This window comes from Abramis brama (assembly GCF_963993115.1).
Source record: "Abramis brama genome assembly, chromosome: 9".
Lineage (NCBI taxonomy): Eukaryota > Metazoa > Chordata > Actinopteri > Cypriniformes > Leuciscidae > Abramis > Abramis brama.
Genome location: NC_139971.1, coordinates 27,975,014 through 27,996,510, shown reverse-complemented (window position 1 = coordinate 27,996,510; position 21,497 = coordinate 27,975,014). Strand labels below are relative to the sequence as shown.

Below are 21,497 nucleotides of genomic sequence, written 5' to 3'. Positions count from 1 at the left end.
AAAGGCACGAATCAGAAGGAGCTCAGTCAAAACAAAGTGCTTGTCATAAATTAAAACAAAAGGAAAAGGAAATGACTCCATAAAAACAAAATGTGTTTATTAAGTGTTAATAGTTCCATATTCTGATAGTGGTCATTGCTACAGAGGGTAGATTCAGTATTTTGGGTCTCCATCTCACATTATTCAGTAAACATTATGATAAAAACTCACAAAGGATTCATAATAAAATTCAATAAGATTCTAAGTATAATCCACCCTCAACAGCAACGACAACTAGAATGTGGATAACACTGTTTAAAAACGTTTTGGCACTACTGTACCTTTAAGGCTGCAACTCACTTTTTTAAAATAAAACATTCAAATAAAGTACTGGTTTCTACTTCAACTGGCAACATCAAGGTATAGTGCATCAAGGTATTAGGCAACAGAACATTAAACATGTATAGTGCATGAATTGAACAGTCGTTTCCCACAAGTTATTCAGTACAAAAACTTGGGCTGGGCAATACGTCAATGTTGTGATATTTATCTATTAACAATCAATGTATTACATCTGAGGTAGAAGAGGCAAACAGTGTCACATCTTAAATCTGAGGTAGAAGAGGCAAACAGTGTCACATCTTAAATCTGAGGTAGAAGAGGCAAATGATTACATTTGTAAAGAGGGGGGAAAAAAACAAAAAACTTCCTCAATACTCAGCTCAACAAATAATCCATTCTGAGAGATTCACTCGTTGAACAAATCATTCTTCAGCGTCAGTAGACGCCCTTTCAGTGGTTTGTTGTCCTTGAGACACATCACAACTTTTTGGATAAATGTGAATGTAAGCTCGAGATTCTTTGGGTACTGTAGTGCATAGACGTACCCAAAGAGCAGGAGAAATGAGTCAGCCAGATTTGTGGGACAACTCACAAGTATTTCATCCTCCACGACAATACAGATGCTCTCAGGGCTGAAGAGGGCCGCATCAATAGTGCCTGCCAGGAGAGCCACCGGAGTGTCAGTGAGGTCTGGACCATCTGCTGACTATAAAACACAAATAATACAAGAATTCAGAGTTCAGCCGCTCAAGGATACAAATCATGCTAATGATGTCTAGACATTACTGTCACTTAGCACTTTACACTTAGACTGCAACTAAGTCACGTTTAAACTATTTTCTTTACATATCTTATAGTTTCACATATCTGTTAGCATACTTTTTGTTTAGTGGAATGCTTTATACTTACCTTTTCATTTATGTAATTTCTACATGTCAGTTTGCAGAATAACAACTCAAGTAAACTTCATAAACAGGTCCTGGGAGGTATTCCAGAAAGGAGGTTTAACAAACTCTGAGCCTAACCCTGAACTCTGTTCAGCTGAAGTTGACTTACCCTGTGAAGTGAAACTCTAGTTTTCAGTTCCAGAACAGCTGATCTGAGTTAGGTAAGTCGATTCTGAGTAAGTTACTGTAACTCTGAGTTGAGCTCGTGCCTGACGACTAGTAAAAAGCCATCATAAATGGAGCTCCAGGGGAGAAAACAGGAAGCAGACATTTTCTGGCTGCGGCCGTAATAAAAATCACTGACAGAGTTTTCGATGCGGTCGTCTTTTCATTTTAAATTTAACATCAGTTTCTTTTATATTAGCCTTTGAGGAAGTGGTTGAATGTTGTTCAATGAGAGAGAGAGACCTTAAAATCACGTTGTCAGCAAATATCTCGTCTATTGGCTGGCTCAAAGGAAACCCCACGACCTACAAGAGACTTCATTACATGTTCCCTGCATTACCCACGGGCACCACTGTGGCCACTCTTACTTTTCAGCACCAATCACTGAACAGCTCCTCTGCGGCAGAACGAGGGTTAATGATCCAAGTTAATTATCTATCTATGCTTTACATTTTTACATAGACACCTGTTTATCGATAGGACAGGAGCAAATATGATGTGCTATACAATTAACACAGCCAAATGCCCAAAAGGTCGGAGGTGTCCCGGAGATGTCTTTGCACAGTTGTACAATCTATGCATGCATACTCATTTTTTTCCACTTAAATATTATTTAATTACTAAATTTACAACATTGGTGATCTGAAATGATGATAGGCCTGCCTATCATACCGTACTTTGAATAGGGCCTATTCGATATATCCATTAGCCTACTTAATGGATACTGAATTGGTAGAATAGGCCTATATGCCCATAAAAACATAACATTGTCAAGCTACAGTAGCCTATATGCCCACACGAAACATCGTGCTGCAAAATCTTACGTAGTAGCTCTCGAACGGGATACATTACGGAGGCCAATTATAGAGCAGTTAACTGCGAACTGTTTTAAAACCCTTCATCCTCTAGATGGCGCTCGGCGGCTCAGAAAACAAATCCTGACCTACACTGAGCCGCATTTTAATCTCACGACATTTTGTCTTGAGACATCTGTACACTAAAAAGCTTAATCATTTAAATATATCCATTTGAATAATTAATTTCTGACATACAAATGCATGTGCACCTAGCAAGCTTTATTATATAATTACAAAGAAATCAGTATTTCTTAATCGCAAACGAATATGATTAGTCCATCTCGACCTGCGGAAAGAAAAGTAACTGATACCACGTGATATCAGGATTGAATTTGTTAATTTTGTAAAAAGGAATTAATCCCAAAACCTTGTGTATTAGCCAATAATAAATAAATAAATACATAAATAAATGAAATAAATAAATATTTTGTGATTTTCATATTAAGTTTATAATTATTTTTAATTACTATTCTTTGCTATGTTTTTATTTTATATAGGCTTTTTGAATTATTTTAACTAACTGTTTGTTTAATAGTTGCTCTAAACACATGAAACGTGACTTTTGCAATTTAGTCTCTAAAAGTTAATAATCCATTAGCCTGACCAATCAGAGACAGCTTCTGGAACTCTAAGCCACACCCACCTATAGGTCTTGTTTCGTGTTCATTGGCATTCTACCCACTCGTTCTATTTCTATGGGATCGCATGCACGCGCCTCTGCCTGCCTCCCTCCCTCATCAGCATCAGCATCATCAGATGCGCGCAGATCACGCCAAACAGCGCACTGGTTTATCAGCAGGTTGTGACTGAAACAGAAGATAATCGATATCAATACATAGCCACCTACGTGTGTTCTTCATATCTGACTCATTTCTTTGGATCACCGATTGGACCGTTTTAATGGTTTGATTCCCAGCGGGCGTTAGCAGTCAGTGTGGCCGAAAAGGAGAGAGAATAAAGCGAGATCATATTTAATTTCCGCTTCTCCAGTGTCTGTGGATGGGCTGCGGACATCTGCATCTGCAGTCTCTGTTTTTGAGTCACTAAGAAGATGGCGGACAGGGCAGAGATGTTTTCTCTCTCCACCTTCCACTCCCTCTCTCCTCCGGGATGCAGGTAAGACGCGCAGTATTTCTCTCAAGTATGCGCGGGGTTTCCTCTTCTTCTGCCATTTTTATTTATATAAGCTGGTCATATGTGACCATATGCGCTGTTTATGTATCTGTAATGTCCTCTAACACATCCAGAATTCAGCATCAGCATCCGCAAGTAGTGATGCTCAGCATCCTTGTGTTGTTAATGAGGATTAACACTAACGCCCTTGTTGTTGTTGTTTTATAAATTTATTTATTTAATATTTTTGCACGTATGCGTGTATGTAAAATAATGCACTCATGTGCATGATATTGAGCAAAGGACAGACAATTGATTCCCCCCCTCCCGGCATGTCATTGCCTGACGCATCCTCTCTGAGATAGTTGGCATACTGGAAAGGCCCACGCCCTGTTGTGATGCTCATGACTGCATTTTAATGTTTGATGACACATTACAGTGTTCCCACAATTGTGTAATTATATAGTGGTGAGTAATACTAATGAACAGTACATAATTGTGTTGTGGAGCTGCTTGTAATTGCACATTGTTATTGGTATTATGCTTTGATAATTATTGTCTAATATGGGCATTTATGTGTAATGTAAGTTGTTACCTTATTCTTCTGCAATAATTTAGTACCATTCATGAGCAGCGTATAATGGATTGTTTTTAAATACACTTTTTTTTATTGGGTAAGAGGGTAGATGTTCATTAAAAGTTTGATGTGCAGTGCATATTTCATTAACTTGGCTAGTAGATAATTCTTGACATGTGAATGTACCTAGTACAATGTACCAAGTATTAGTCATTTAAATGGATAAATGGAGCCACTTCACATTCTGAAAACAATATATTCTCAGTTCTATTTCAATATAAAAAGTTGCAGTTGCTTCTATAAGGAGCCATTTCTACCTGACCTGACACTTAAAATGACTTTCATTGGTGTAACACAATAGTCAGGTCAATTCAGTTTTATTAAATAATATGTTTCACTTGAACAAAATAAGTAGATGTTATTGCATTAAGTGCATTTTAGGTTATTTTATCAAATATGTTTAACACGCAAATTGCTTTCAGTTACTGTTGGTGCATTAAAACATATAATAATTTTAAACTATTAAAATCATTTTAATTCACTTTTGTTGGTTTGTTGGATTATTACTTTTATTTTTTTTAAACAAAATATGTGGTTATCTTTTGATTAAACTGCTAAATGTAAATATTTAATTGAGTTAGCCTACTTCTTGTCACTGTCATCTAGTGTATTAGTGTATTAGTATATTAATAAAGGTGATGTTTGCTCACAGGGAATATTTAGTCACAACAAACACACAAACACAGACGGAGAGAGTAATCCTTCCACCTTCATACTGAACTAAATTTACCTCCTGCACAGTATCAGTATATGTGAGCAGAAAAAACATTCAAATTGTCCTTCAGCATCCAGCAGAATAAATCAAAAGGGTCATGTGCTGGAAAAGGGCAGGTGATATCAACTGCATGAGCTGTAAATGTAAGCCCTCCTGTTCTACCCGCACTGCTCCGAGCGAAATTCGAATCAGCATTTACGGGTGCGCTAACAAGGACGCTAAAGAGAAGACCGCAGACCCTAGCGTTAGCCGCTAGTGTGCCTCTTGAGGCCAGGGCAGTGAGATTTACCTGCACAGCTCTTTACTAGCTGGCCTCCGTTACACTCAACCCCCTAAGGCCTCACTCCCATCCGGGTCACGGCACCAATGTAACCCCTCCGGTTCTAATCGCACTGCTCCGAAACAGATGTTTCTGGCAGGGGATGCAGGCACACTAATAAGAACGCCAAAGATCTCAGCCTCTAGCGTATGTCGCTAATGTGCCTCTTGAGGTCAGGGAAGTGAGGTTTTGAACATGATGGTTTTGTTGTCAGTTCAAACTGATGTACCTCTTTGCTTATTTTTTAGCTGTTCTTTTCTTAGTCTACTTTTACCCTTATTCTCTCATCGTTTACTTTACAATGGATTTGTGAATCCTCTCCTTGTCCTCACATAAACCTGTCATTTCTTTGAGGATAAATAAAGGGCTGCAGTTTGCGTTCTCTAATGCATCAGGATGATATTTTAATGAAGAGGAAAAACACAGTCCCTCTCTTCTAAGATTGAAGTAGATTCACTGGCATGATTAAAAAAAAGGTTTACATTGCACACTTTCTGTCTCTGTTTCTCAGTTATCAGTCTCAGGTTTAATGTGCATGATTGGTGTCGCAAATGCTTTGTATAGCTAAAGCATTTGAAGTAGGACTATAGATGCGTACAAAACATAGTGCGAAAAGTATTTAAATGACAAAATATACTGTAGAAAGTGGATGTCAGAGTTATATCCTTAGTTGTGTTTTTGTTCATGTGTCTTGGTTTCATGTCTACCCTTTCAGTCTTTATTGTGCCCTAGTTAGTTCCCTTAGTTACTGATTATATTCACCTGTTGTTCATTTAGTTCCTTTGTTAACTATGAGTAAATATACTCCCTGTTCTGTTCAGTTCCTTGTCTGTTCTCGTCTTATGTTATGTGGTGTTAGTGGAGGCGCTTTGAAACTCTGAAACATCTCCTCTGGAGCGGGATGGACGATATCCTCGGCCAGATGCTGCTGTTGGGGGAGGATCACCATCCTTTCGCCGAGTTTGTTGAATACACTTTGTGGCTGTGCAGATCCACCCCTTTGTCTCCTGCACTGCCTCCATTCAGACCTCAGGACTTACCTGCTTCGCTGGTGGTGTGCAGCTCCTTGGCTCCACCTCCACCACAGTCTCTCACCAACTCTCCAGCTCCGCCTCGGGTCTCCTCTCCACCAGCCAAGCTCTGCGAGACGGATCCCCTGGATTCAACGCAGGCCCATCGGCTCCACCTTGGCTCTGCGCTCCCTCAGTTTCGCCGTGGACATCGCTCGGGCTCCACCGGGCTCCCTCTTCTCTCCGACTCCACCTTGGTCACTCGTCATCCTGGTTCCACAGCAGAGTTCTGGACCTATTTCCCTCTGACTCTGCTGTGGACTCTCCATGGGCCAACGTTTTCATGGCTTCGCAGGGGTCTCCTAGGTCACCAGCTCTGCCTCAGTTAATCGATCACCAGGTCCCATCCATGAGACCCATCAAGGCTCCGACATAGCTCCTCCCTCCTTCGACTCCACCGTGGTGTTTCTCTCTGCCGGCTTCTGTGTCCTGTTCTTCGCCAGCCCCTCCTCCAAGGCCCCCTCCCTCCACAGTTGGATATTACTTGACTACACGCCTTGTGGGAGGGGGGAGTTATGTCAGGGTTATGTCTTTAATTGAGTTTTTGTTCATGTGTCTTGGTTTCATGTTTACCCTTTCAGTTTAGTCTTCACTGTTGGTTCCCTTAGTTACTGATTATATTCACCTGTTGTTCATTTAGTTCCCTTGTTAACTATGATTAAATATACTTTTGTTGTTGGTGTAACCTAATGTAGTCCAGTGGATTTTTAGTAATATTAAATGTATTTCACTTGAATAAAACCAGTTAATTTAGATGTTACCACATGCAGCATATGTATATATATTTTAAATTACCAAACAAAATCTAAAATTATCTAACCCTTTTTAACAGAATTTACAGAATCAAAAAAAGGATTAGACTAAACAATAGACTAAAAATGAAAAAATGTGGAACATTAGTACACAGGTAAAAGAATTTCCAATTTCTCAGGGAACGTGTAGCTCTGTGTACTTATACTATTTGTCTGTGTCTCTGTGTGCGCGCGTGTGTGTGTGTATTTCAGGTAAACCCTACGTTATGCCACAAAGATGGCAATATCTGAAATCCTTGTCCTTGTGGTGACCTTTTTTGGTCCCCCTGAGGAAAACAGTTTATATAACAGCTTATATACAGCTGTATAGCTTAAATAATACAGAATTATGTTTTTTGAAAATGTAATAATGTGATAAGTTTTCTGTGATGGGTAGGTTTAAGCTTTCTCAGATAGACACTGCATATAGGGACATAAAGAGACACACATAACACAAATATACTAATGCTGTGAAGTATACACCAATAAAAGCAACCTCTCCTTAAGCTGTTTATGTAAGTCTACAGCTGCTCCCTTTGGAATACAGAAATACTATGAAAATGTTTGTGTGCGTGCACGTTGTAGCAGCTTTTGGAAATGAATGTTCTGTGTTTTGCTGTCAACATCTGCTTGGTTTCAGTTAGAATATAACTGTTGGTTGTGAGAAGTCTGATCGCCGAGGTAAAAACAAAAGGCAGTAATGATGTCACTGTTATTAGTGCAGTACTTAGTACTGCACTAATAAATAAATAAATCACGATTCTTTGATGAATAGAAAAGAATTTGAAACAGGATTAGAATGCTAATAAGAGGTATGGTCACGTGACTTTCTCACATTATTTTGAATATTATGTGACCTACCTGTGGTGTAATCAGCATGTCTAATCAGAATATTAATTGTGGTGAAAGGTTCACCTTAACTAAATTTCAGCTAGTGCTGTGAGTCACGAGACGTAATTTCATTACAGGAGGAGAAGAGAAGTGTGTTGGCAGAGATTTCTGGTCTGTTGTCACATGATGCCCTTAGAAATAGTTTGTGAACTGTGTGAAGCGTAACAAATCTTTGAATGGTGTATGATTTGGATTTAAATTGACACTCTGCTGTGTTGTACTGGCCAGATACACTGACGTTAAGTAAACATGTTGAATTCATCATGTTAGATTGGAGAAACACTGTATATACAGGGTGGGCCATTTATATGGATACACCGTAATAACATGGGAATGGTTGGTGATATTAAAGTCCTGTTTGTGGCACATTAGTATATATTAGTACACACCACCCATCTTGAGGAGTTTGCCCCCTCACATATACTAATGTGCCACAAACAGGACTTTAATATCACCAACCATTCCCATGTTATTACGGTGTAATGGCCCACCCTGTATATATGCTTATGTTTATGTATATTACAATATTTGATAGAAAAATGCAATCAGAATCAGGTATTCCATAGATCCATGTTCTAAATGTAAATATACTCCCAAACATAGACATATGTCTCAGTAGTTTTATCCTTTGTCCTTTTCCCAACAAATTTATCCAGTCTTTTACAAAATCTCTCATGACCCATTTAACCTTTACATCTTGCACACTTCTCTCTCCCTGCACACTTCTCTCCCCCTCTCTCTCCTCATTTACTGTTCTGTCTTTTCCTCTTCTACTCCTTTCCTCATAATTAATGCAGACACACACAGTCAAGTGCTGGGTTTCCTGAGGTTTTGCTTTATTAGTGTCCCTCATTTCTCAGTTCATTCTCTTTGTCTTAGAGGTGAGAAAATAACGGTTTGAAGGGAAGTCTATATTAAAATCTGTGGTCTAAATTAATTTGAGAATCACTGTTAAAGTAGTTTCTGATTATTATTATTATTTTATTCACTTAGTATGAGAAGCTTCCCACATTAATCAGACTTTTTCTTTACTGTATTTGAATTGTATTGCATTTTCAGTGCATGCAACAATCCAGAAGTTACTATTGTTTGAAAACAAATCAGCTAGTGACTAGAAGCATGATTCAGCACATTAAGTCCATCTCTGATGGGATGTGTTGTCATGGTGACAGCTGCAGAGATGACCTCACCTTACTTAACCTGCCTTGTGCCTCAGTGGGGGTTCTGTTAATGGTGTGACATCACCCTTGCAAAGCACAGCTACTATGGCAACAGCCAATGATTGGCAGCTTATGTGCATCCCCAGGGCACGAAACATGCCCCATCTTTCGTAATTAGGATAAAAGGGTTTGGAAGGGCCAACTGTTGGTTGCCTGGAAGACTAGAGTAAAATTGGGGCTTTGGAAGACAGCCGATCATGGGGAGCAATCGTGCGCTTTTAAATGGATGTCAACGAAGAATCTTCATAAATAATCTCTTCATTTAGAATGTTAAGGCTGTCTGTGGAGAGGTTAGTTCATTGGGAAAACAGGTGTTTCATCTTTGATTAATTATGTGAAGAACATCCCATCTGCGGCCCTGGAGATGGAACATTTGAAATCTTTTTGTCTTTTTGTCACCGTGATTTACAGTTAATGACCTTGTCTATTCACTCGCACCTTCTTAATTGATTTAACAATAAAAAATTCCTTATCAACACAGAACACATGCTTTGCAAAGATTACTAGATGTGAGTCATGCAACATACAAACTTGCCACCACAATGCTGAGTTGTTGTGGGTGGTTGCCAGGGCGTTGCTATGTTGTTGCTATTGTGCTCTGAGCTGGTTTCAGTGTCTTATGCCATTGTTAAAGTATTATGAGTATAAGTAACATATATTATGTTTTTGTGCATAGAAATGCAGTTCTGGGCTACTCCGCAGCGGTGGCGACCCGACCGATCTAAAATAGTCTGAATATAAACACTCATAGTGTACCTTAGTGATTCAGGATAAGACAAAAAAACACGGTTTGGAAAATGGATTCATGATGTACTTGCTTATTATATAATTTTTCTGTGTGGTTACTATGGCTTTGCTATGCTGTTAGTGAGTGTTTATATATATATATATATATATATATATATATATATATACAATACACACACATAAATAATCTTTTATGTTAGATACGATTAATCGCAATTCATTGGTTTTACAGCACCAATAATAATAGATTATTTTATACTTATTTGTGTCAAAAGTATGATTACTAAATACAATTTTTGTATAAAACACTTGTAATGAGGTAAAACTGACTTTAAACGAACATCATTAACCTACAGCAAAGATACTGTAGGTTAATTTCCAAAGCTAAATGTGTTTGTAGATGCATCCCATTACTATCCCTGTTGCTAGATCTGTTTTATTTTCTACTCATTCATAATTCATGAATCACTGTGAGTCTGTAACTAATATCACAGAGTGGTTCTGAATCTAGAGCACAGCTTCTCCCAGGAGCTCCTGTACTGTCTGCAGTGAAGCCACAGTTTAGATCTGACCATGCACTGTGAATAGAGACAGAGACCTGCAGAAATGGAGATGTAGATCTCTCTTTTTTTCCTTTTTTTGGAGACATCAAAATTTAAATGTGGAAGGTATGATTTAGTTTTAGCCAGCCAGATTAAAGTGGCATTAAGCCAGGGACACACTTAACGACAGTAAGGCCGATTATGAATGTAATTTGATACTTACGACTGATCATGCCCAAACACACCGAGTCAGAGACAGTTGCGTTCAGTCGGTGTTCACAGTTGGTGTTTAAAATCTACTCCAGTCATTGGAAACAGTCTGTAAGTGTGTTCAGTTCAGCCTTGGAATGTTTCAGCTAGTCGTTAAGTGTGTCCCCGGCATTAGACCCGAAACACACACACATACACACATGCTTTGGTTGACGTTCTTTTAAATCCTCTGATATTTCAGTGATTAAACAGAAGCTTATTAAAACGCTTCTTCAAAGCACACAATCCACTGTCTGGATCCTTGACGTTTTTTCTCGTGTATGTGGGATTATTTCCGCACTCCCATGTTTCATCTCATGGGAAGGTCATTAGAGACTCATGTGTTCAGCGCTGAAATCCCTGTAAATGGCGCTCTGATCAGGATGGCAGGTTGACAGAGGTTAGAGAAATATTATTTCTTTTCTGGAAGCATTAAGAATCTTGAACATTTTTAAAGCTTTTCCAAACTCGGGGATTGCTATGCTGAACCATATGACGTTGTATATGAATCCAGATTAAAACGCAATTTTTTTGAATACTTGTTTCACACTCTGACAATTGCAGTAAATTAGTTAAAGGGATAGTTCACCCAAAAAGGAAAATGTTAAATAAAGTCGTTATTTATGTTGTTGTTTTTTTGCGCACTAAAAGTATTTTCGTCGCTTCATTGCATTAAGGTTGAGCCACTGTAGTCATATGGACTATTTTAACAATGTCTTTATTACCTTTCTGGGCCTTGAAAGTGGTAGAAACGTTGCAGTCTATGGGGGCTCAGAAAGCTCTCGGATTTCATCAAGAATATCTTAATTTGTGTTCCGAAGATGAACGAAAGTCTTACGGGTTTGGAACGACATGAGGATAAGTAATTAATTAAAATAATATTTTTTTGGGTGAACCAACCCTTTAATTTCACTTTGAATCTTATTGATATTTATTTAGTTATTTTATTTTACATACTGTAGCATACTACTTGAAATACTATTCTGTCATCATTTATTAAAAAAAATGTCAAATAGTTCATTTGGTTGCAGTTTGTTGTGTACTAGATGTCACAGAAAAAGCAAACACAGCTTGTTAGAAGCATGGAAAAAACACCCAGATTAATTTTCACCTTTTGTTCACCCTTTGTTATCTGAGAGGTGGGAAAGAGTTAGGAGTAGTTTACCTTTCCGTTTTGGTTCTGTTGTGCTCTATTAGAGTCAGGGTTGCCAGTCACTGCTGGGAGGTGCCAGTGTCAACAATAGCCTGGCATCCCTGATTACAGATTACCAGCCCATCTCTTGTCCGTTCATCTGGAATCTGACCCACAGGTCAGCACACATGATTCCCTTGTGGTGTGCATCAGCATGCAGGACACTGTCACAAAAATATTTCCACAACTGATTTTTTATTTTAGTTTATGACAAACCATGCACAAAAGTAAATATGTGCATTTGTTAGCTTTTAGGGCTGCGTCTATCTTGCTGACTTGATTGGCATAATTTAATGTTGTCATGTTGATTCAGTTTTATGAAATGTATTTTTTTAATCAAATAAAATGTCATGACAAAACATTTTACTGTGCAGATGACAAAATGTTGTATCTCTAAATTAGACATACATTTTTAATATTTAATTTTGTTTTAGAGAATAACATTTTAATATACCTCCAAATAAATAATTTAAGCACTGTTTGCTAATATCTTCTAGCCTAAACTCTGCCAACAGTAGCGAAATAGGCCGTGCACCTGTATAGTTGATTAAAATGAAATCAGATTTAGTGAATTGAGATCATTCATATGTATCATATAGTCAGAAGAGCAGAAAAAGCCCACAGAAATGTAACTAAACAAGTACAACTCACTTGGCGATAGGTGTGAGAGCTGACTGGAGCCCAGTACATTTGACCCTAATGCTTGGTGGTGTCCACTTCTACAAATGCCACTTCACTGCCTGAATGATCACAGCTCAGCAGGTTTAGACAGCAACTCATATAGCCTACACCACACTACAAAAACCTGAATACTATTTGACTGGGCGCCATAATAGTTGGACTTCTGGCATTAAGAGTTTGACAAGACTTCATATATTAAATACAGGTTAATCCAGATGGTTTTAGCATTCTTTTTTAGAGGTATACTTTATTAATGAAATGTATGTATGGTTTTTAGAAGATGGCTGGTAACATTTTTGTCAGCATAGTTTGTCATGAGTTCATCAGTTTTGACCTGTGACACAAAAGCTAGGAATAGCATGAACATTAATAGAAACCTAGAACAAAATGACTCATTATTGACAAATGTGATTCATTAAGCCTTGTGAGTAAAAGGATATGAGTGCCAGCAGAGAAATGCTCACAGAATACATTAAAAGACCAAAACAACACAATTGAGCAAATGCTATGTTCAGGAATTATTTCATAACATTATAACTCATGTTTGGCCACATAAAGCTCTTTATGATGTGAATAGATGATATTGCTTTACAGAATAGCATAGACTTACACACAAGGGATCTGAATCCAAAAGAACCTAGAGAGAACTGCTTCTCTTTTAAATTACAGTTTACTAAATTTGCATTATTTTAATCTATTTAAATGTTTATAATGTCTTTATAAAATTACATTATCAAAATCATGTATTAATCTATTCAAATATGAAAACATTTCTAACCATGTCTGTCACTAAAATTCACAAGGCCTGGGAGTTTTCAACAATATTAGTTATTTTGTAGCACTATTAGTGGAGTAATTTGTAAAAAAAAAAAAAAAATTATTAGGCATGATTCAATTAAAACATTGCTTCTAAATCCAGATTTCTATTTAAAAAATATACATTTTTTCAGACAAGTGCACCCAGTAAACAAGCCTCTCCTCCTCTTTTTCTTGTTCTGTCTTGGATCCTCCATACATTACAGATCTGTGTGATTGTGACGCTCTGACTGTGAAAAGCTGCATTGCAGCACTGCTATCAACCGAGTGGAGCTCAGCTAAGATGAAATCTTCCCTGTGTTAGTGGCTAGCATACATCAGAATCCGGGTTATAGCATTTTGCTGAGCCAATGCAGAGGCAAAACAGAGGCTGGCCTTATTTAGCAGCATGCTAACCCATGCTGACCCACTTATAAATAATGAACGGGGATGGTGGAGGAAAGAAAATAAGGTGTGATGGCCGTGTCCTAGCCAAGCGTGCTGCACAAGCCCTGAAAAGTGAAGCCAAAACGTCTCGATCGCCCCCCGGTGACTGGTCCTAGTATAGGTCATAAGCCCCGCCTCCCCATGTTATTCAACGGGACGTGAGACCAACTAAACAATTAAATTACACTTCAAATATCTTTTTTCCAAAGGTGGTTTCTTTCATTTGCTGTTGTTTTTATCACGCTGATGTAAGTTCAAGTGTCTGTTTCAAAAATAAGTTGTTTTTTAGTTAGTTACGTGATGCGGTGGTGTAACGTCATGATTGACAGCTGTGATTGACAGGTTCTCGAGCGAAGTAGTCACTGAAGCACCAACGGACATTTTTTTCGGGATCTTCGGAAGACTGAGGAGATTGTATTTACTTTATTTTAACAAGCCTCTTGTCGTATTGCAATCAATTTTTTAAAAAGTGTGCAGAATCCACTCTCCCTGAGTGCATTCTGCGAGAGTGAGGGCGGAGCGTTGATTTCGCGGCTTTACTTCCTGCTCACTACTGCGCAGGTCTGGTCCCGAGATCGCTACTGCGCAGACTCAAGTTCCAATATGTCAGCGCCATATCGGGGCTCTGGCGGCTTCAGTTCTCAACAATGGAAGAGAGCGAAGGGGCGTCGTCCATCTTTTTTTACAGTCTATGGTCCTAGCTCGCCTTATGGTACCTGCATCCGTCCTGTAGCTTACTAGGCGCTCCGTGGCTAGGCTGTTCGTGGACGCTGCGCGGCGCCCCCTAGATGATTTTTGGGGGGCCCGGGGCCCCCATGGTTCCCTCGGCCCCCGCCCCCTGGGGCCCTGTGGCTTTTCCCCCGCTCCCAGCCCCCCCAGTCTTCCTCACGTCCCACGAACAGCCTTTTCGTCCACCTAGGCGCCTATTCTTCATTAATTAGTCCACATAGTGCCTAAAGAGCCACCTAAGTGACTACTCTTCGCCGTAGTCTTCCTCACGTCCCACGGACGGCCTATTCATCCCCCTAGGCGCCTATTCTTCATTAATGAGTCCACAGAGTGCCTAAAGTGCCACCTAAGTGACTACTCTTCGCCGTAGTCTTCCTCACGTCCCACGAACGGCCTATTCGTCCACCTAGGCGCCTATTCTTCATCATTATGTCCACGAGGTGCCTAAAGTGCCACCTAAGTGACTACTCTTCGCCGTAATCTTCCTCACGTCCCACGAACAGCCTATTCGTCCACCTAGGCGCCTATTCTTCATTAATTAGTCCACAGAGTGCCTAAAGTGCCACCTAAGTGACTAGTCTTCACCGTAGTCTTCCTCACGTCCCACGAACAGCCTATTTGTCCACCTAAGTGCCTATTCTTCATTAACTCGTCCAAACTGACTACTCTTCATCGTAGTCTTCCTCACGTCCCTCGAACAGCCTATTTGTCCACCTAAGTGCCTATTCTTCATTAACTCGTCCAAACTGACTACTCTTCATCGTGGTCTTCCTCTCGTCCCACGAGCAGCCTATTTGTCCACCTAACAGCTTATTTTTCACCAGTTCGTCCCAGGGGCCCCAAACTTGGCATCCTGGTAGCCTAGGGGCCCCACTGCTACATGTCAGGAGGACAAGTCTCTAGAGTGCAGGGAAAATTTTAACACCCACCCAGGACCCTGAAACCCAGGATCCTGACCCGGGGGCCCCTGGACTACCACCGTGTCAAATTTGGAGCCCCTGCGACCTTTTGACCCCTGCCAAACAGACCTTTTGGTCCAATGTCCCACGAACCACCTATGAAAACGCATGCGATAAGTTGCACGTGTCCTCGGCTACTGTTCGGCCCCCGACGGTCCGAGGGGCCCCAAACTTCGCATCCTGGTAGCCTAGGGTCCCCTCTGCCACATACTAGGAGGACGAGTCCCTAGAGCGAAGGGAATTCTTTTGGGCCTGCTTTGTCAAAATTTCTCACAAAGGCCTCTTGCGCTCATAGACAGAGAGACCCTTTCCAAAGGGCACAATGAAAAGCTAGGGTAGGGTTAAGAAAAAGACTTGGGGCCCACCTAGGACCCTGAAATCCGGGATCCTGACTCGGGGGCCCTTGGACTACCGCCGTATCAAATTCGGAGCCCCTGCGACCTTTTGACCCCTGCCGGACGGACCTTTTGGTCCACTGTCCCACGAACCACCTATGAAAACGCATGCAATAAGTTGCACGTGTCCTCGGCTACCGTTCGGCCCCCGGGGGTCCGAGGGGCCCCAAACTTTGCATCCTGGTAGCCTAGGGGCCCCACTGCCACATATCAGGAGGACAGGTCTCTAGAGTGCAGGGAAAATTTTAACACCCACCTAGGACCCTGAAACCCAGGATCCTGACCCAGGGGCCCCTGGACTACCACCGTGTCAAATTTGGAGCCCCTGCGACCTTTTGACCCCTGCTTTCCAGACGTCCATCCTGCAACCTATTCGACATAGGCTGTTCGTGGACATAGTGATCAAGTGTAGGCAGTTAGGTGGCACTTTAGGCACTTTGTGGACATGATGAAAAATAGGCACTTAGGTGGACGAATAGGCTGTTCGTGGGACAAGAGGAAGACTACGACGAAGAGTAGGCACTTAGGTGGCACTTTAGGCACTTCGTGGACATAATGATGAAAATAGGCACTTAGGTGGACGAATAGGCTGTTCGTGGGACGAGAGGAAGACTACGACGAAGAGTAGGCACTTAGGTGGCACTTTAGGCACTCTGTGGACTAATTAATGAAGAATAGGCGCCTAGGTGGACGAATAGGCCGTCCGTGGGACGAGAGGAAGACTACGACGAAGAGTAGGCACTTAGGTGGCACTTTAGGCACTTCGTGGGCAAGGATTAGGGAACCTGGCCCCCTAGTGGTGGCCAAAAACATCCCACGAACTGCCTACGGTTCCGTAAACGAAATACTTAGGGAAAACCATTCATTTAAGTTGGACGTAGGATCCGGAATGGTGCCTTTTTATCCATTGCAACACTTTTTCGTCATATGGCAACTTAAATGAACTAACAAAAATCCACAGACTGCCTATTTTCCCTAGCCCTTAAGTTCGGGAACCTGACATCCCGAGAATAATGACTTAAACTTAAATGACAGCCCTTTGTCGAGATTCCCTAAGCGCTGCGCGGCGCCCCCTAATAATTTTTTGGCCCCCGAACGACGCCTACGGTTCGATGCGGCCTCTCCCCCTGAGGCGGGGGACGGTGGTCCCGTCTCCCGAGACCCTCCGGGGGCCCCGCAACGGAGCAAAATTGCCCTAAAAATGCTTTTCCCCCGACCTGTAAGATAAGTCACAGGAAGGATGCAGTTTGTTAAGTCCCATCTGTAACTTACTCTAGGCTGTCTGTGGACATTACATTAAAAGGTCATATTTCATAAATACAGTGGTTATATGTGGTGAAACCTACTGTACACCACACAGGGGACACACCACAACACACTGATGTACATTACAGCCATTAATTATGCATCATTTGCATAAAATCATACTGTCCACGGGGAGCCTACAGGGGACATGTCAGATAAGTTACAGGTGGGATGTTTTTGTTGAAGTCCCATCTGTAACTTATTTGACAGAGCGCCTATAGGCTGTCTGTGGACATTACATTAAAAGGTCATATTTCATAACTACAGTGATTTTATGTGGTTTAACCTGTTGTGTGCCACACAGGGGACACAACACAACACACTGATGTACATTACAGCTATTAATTATGCATCATTTGCATAAAATTCAACCGTCCAGGGGGAAGCCTATAGGGGCTCCGTCAAATAAGTTACAGGTGGGATGTTTTTGTTGAAGTCCCATCTGTAACTTATTTGACAGAGCGCCTATAGGCTGTCTGTGGACATTACATTAAAAGGTCATATTTCATAAATACAGTGGTTATATGTGGTGAAACCTACTGTACACCACACAGGGGACAAACCACAACACACTGATGTACATTACAGCTATTAATTATGCATCATTTGCATAAAATTCAACCGTCCAGGGGGAAGCCTATAGGGGCTCCGTCAAATAAGTTACAGGTGGGATGCCTTTTTTCGACTTAGACATTTTCAGCGGGTGAATCCCTGTAACGAAATGGGGATTTCACACAGTTTGGTGAAGGACAGTGAATAACTTATTAAGTTACAGGTGGGATGCTGACTTTGACCGGGTGTATCTTGGGAACGAAGCCGACTTGGGGCTCCATACTCTGGGGTCATGGGGGTCCCACTGGTACCCCCCCATACCCAGAGTATGGAGCTCCAAGTCGGCTTCGTTCCCAAGATACACCCGGTCAAAGTTCCGCAGGAAGTGGCCATATCTCAGGAACGAAGCCGACTTGGGGGTCCATACTCTGGGGTCATGGGGGTCCCATGGGTACCTACCCACGCCCGGAGTATGGAGCTCCAACTCGGCTTGGATTTCAAGATACACCTGGTCAAAGTTCCACAGGAAGTGGCCATATCTCAGGAACGAAGCCGACTTGGGGGTCCATACTCTGGGGTCATGGGGGTCCCATGGGTACCTACCCACGCCCGGAGTATGGAGCTCCAACTCGGCTTGGATTTCAAGATACACCTGGTCAAAATTCCACAGGAAGTGGCCATATCTCAGGAACGAAGCCGACTTGGGGGTCCATACTCTGGGGTCATGGGGGTCCCATGGGTACCTACCCACGGCCGGAGTTTGGAGCTCCAACTCGGCTTGGTTTTCAAGATACACTCGGTCAAAGTTCCACAGGAAGTGGCCATATCTCAGGAACGAAGCCGACTTGGGGGTCCATACTCTGGGGTCATGGGGGTCCCTTGGGTACCTCCCCACGCCCGGAGTTTGGAGCTTCAAGTCGGCTTGGTTTTCAAGATACACCCGGTCTAAGCTGGACCGGAAGTGGCCGTATCTCGGAAACGGAAGGTCCCAGGACCTGCGGACGGTGGGGTTAGAAGGGGCCCTATGGGCCCCCCTCATGCCCAGAGTTTGGAGCTCCAACTCGGCTTAACTCCCAAGATACACCCGGTTATATATAAGGGACTTTTGGACAAAACGGTCGATATCTCAGAAAGGACGAGTCCCAGCGGATCGTCCTTCGGGGTGGTGAGGGTGCCCCAGGGGCCCTCTCAGACCCCAGAGTCCTGAGCCTCTGGGTCCCTTCCTTCTGAAGTGCACCCTTTCCTGTTGGCCCCCGTATCTCGGCCTGTGGGGGCGCTAGAAGCACGGGCTAGGGCGCGTTGGAGAGGGCCCCGCGGGACCTTACTTTGACCCGAGTTTGGTGTCGCTAGGCGGCCGGGCCCCCGAGTTATAGCCGTTCAAAGTTTGAAGCCCACCTGCAACTTATTTGACGGAGCCCCTATAGGCTTCCCACGGACAGTACATTAATGGGTCATATTTCATAACTACAGTGCTTTTATGAGGTGAAACCTACTGTACACCACTCAGGGGACACAGCCCCACACACTGATGTACATTACAGCCATTAATTATGCATAATTTGCATAAAATTCAACCGTCCAGGGGGAAGCCTATAGGAGTCCTGTCAAATAAGTTACAGGTGGGATGCTGTTTTCGACTTAGACATTTTCTAACTCTAACCCCTCTGGGCAGGGACCCCCACCCTGGTCCACCCTGGTCCACCCTGGTCCACCCTCTGCCCGACTCAGAGAACCAGAGCTCCGGGCAGGGACATTTTGGACTTAGGCTTGGATTGCTCCTGGAGGCCCTCTCCCTCCAGGATTTTATCCCCAGCCAGAGTGCACCCTGGCTGGGCTTGGATTGCTCCTGGAGGCCCTCTCCCTCCAGGATTTATCCCCAGCCAGAGTGCACCCTGGCTGGGCTTGGGTTGCTCCTGGAGGCCCTCTCCCTCCAGGATTTATCCCCAGCCAGAGTGCACCCTGGCTGGGCTTGGGTTGCTCCTGGAGGCCCTCTCCCTCCAGGACTTCCAGAGCTCCATGGCACGGCCCAGTTTAGATTTTATCCCCAGCCAGAGTGACTTTGAGTGGGACTCACAACAGTGTGTTGAGGGTGGTGTGTCCCTCCACCACAGTACCTCTCCTCCATGAAACCCCGGAGGCCAGTTTTAGGACCGTCTTAGCTCCAGATGGACCTCCAGGGGTGGCGGTTAAATCTGCCTTTGACCCAGGACGGGCCACCCTCCCCGGGGAAGGCCGAGGAGTCCCGAGTGCCTGGAGCCCCACGGGTACGGCAACATTTTGGACTTAGGTTTTGGATTGCTCCTGGAGGCCCTCTCCCTCCAGGATTTTATCCCCAGCCAGAGTGCACCCTGGCTGGGCTTGGATTGCTCCTGGAGGCCCTCTCCCTCCAGGATTTATCCCCAGCCAGAGTGCACCCTGGCTGGGCTTGGGTTGCTCCTGGAGGCCCTCTCCCTCCAGGATTTATCCCCAGCCAGAGTGCACCCTGGCTGGGCTTGGGTTGCTCCTGGAGGCCCTCTCCCTCCAGGATTTATCCCCAGCCAGAGTGCACCCTGGCTGGGCTTGGGTTGCTCCTGGAGGCCCTCTCCCTCCAGGATTTATCCCCAGCCAGAGTGCACCCTGGCTGGGCTTGGGTTGCTCCTGGAGGCCCTCTCCCTCCAGGATTTATCCCCAGCCAGAGTGCACCCTGGCTGGGCTTGGGTTGCTCCTGGAGGCCCTCTCCCTCCAGGATTTATCCCCAGCCAGAGTGCACCCTGGCTGGGCTTGGATTGCTCCTGGAGGCCCTCTCCCTCCAGGACTTCCAGAGCTCCATGGCACGGCCCAGTTTAGATTTTATCCCCAGCCAGAGTGACTTTGAGTGGGACTCACAACAGTGTGTTGAGGGTGGTGTGTCCCTCCACCACAGTACCTCTCCTCCATGAAACCCCGGAGGCCAGTTTTAGGACCGTCTTAGCTCCAGATGGACCTCCAGGGGTGGCGGTTAAATCTGCCTTTTACCCAGGATGGGCCACCCTCCCTGGGGAAGGCCGAGGAGTCCCGAGTGCCTGGAGCCCCATGGGTACGGCAACATTTTGGACTTAGGTTTTGGATTACTCGTGGAGGTCCTCTCCCTCCAGGATTTTATCCCCAGCCAGAGTGCACCCTGGCTGGGCTTGGGTTGCTCCTGGAGGCCCTCTCCCTCCAGGATTTATCCCCAGCCAGGTGCACCCTGGCTGGGCTTGAGTTGCTCCTGGAGGCCCTCTCCCTCCTGGATTTATCCCCAGCCAGAGTGCACCCTGGCTGGGCTTGGGTTGCTCCTTGTACCTCTCCTATATAACCCCGGGGGCCCATTTTAGGACCGTCTTAGCTCCAGATGGACCTCCAGGGGTGGCGGTTAAATCTGCCTTTGACCCAGGACGGGCCACCCTCCCCGGGGCTGACCAAGGAGTCCCGAGTGCCTGGATCCCAAAGGGTGCCGCAACGAATTCAGCCCCAAGATCGGGGTCTCCAGAGAGGCTCAAGCCCCAGGGTCAACCCATGAAAATCAAGCCTCAATGGAGGACATCGTTGCAGGGCACCCTCTCATGCCAGCAAGCCCCAGGGCGAACTGCGGCGCAAGGGGATCCGAGCCGGGTATGAAGCAGGGCGGCCCGGTCTGGGCAGACCCACCTACAAGCGCATGCAGTTCCATGGATGGTAACCCACTGCAATTTTTTTAAATCGGCCGTAACTCCGCGAAGGTGAGCTCACTGGGTCAAAAGGTCGCAGGGGCTCCAAATTTGACACGGTGGTAGTCCAGGGGCCCCCGGTTCAGGATCCCGGGTTTCAAGGTCCTAGGTGGGCCCCGAGTCTGTTTCTTAACCCTACCCTATCTTTTCATTG

The 21,497-nt window shown here is 43.7% G+C and overlaps 1 protein-coding gene across 1 annotated transcript in view; it reads left to right on the top strand.

The window, feature by feature from the left end:
• Positions 1-3,047: 3,047 nt before the first annotated feature.
• Positions 3,048-21,497, top strand: part of mapk8ip2 (mitogen-activated protein kinase 8 interacting protein 2) — a 41,946-nt gene continuing 23,496 nt past the window's right edge. Inside the window, exon 1 of the mRNA XM_084124777.1 lies at positions 3,048-3,406. Within this exon, the coding sequence (XP_083980903.1) occupies positions 3,342-3,406 (65 nt within the window). The 5' untranslated portion in view covers positions 3,048-3,341. The remainder of the gene's footprint in view (positions 3,407-21,497) is intronic.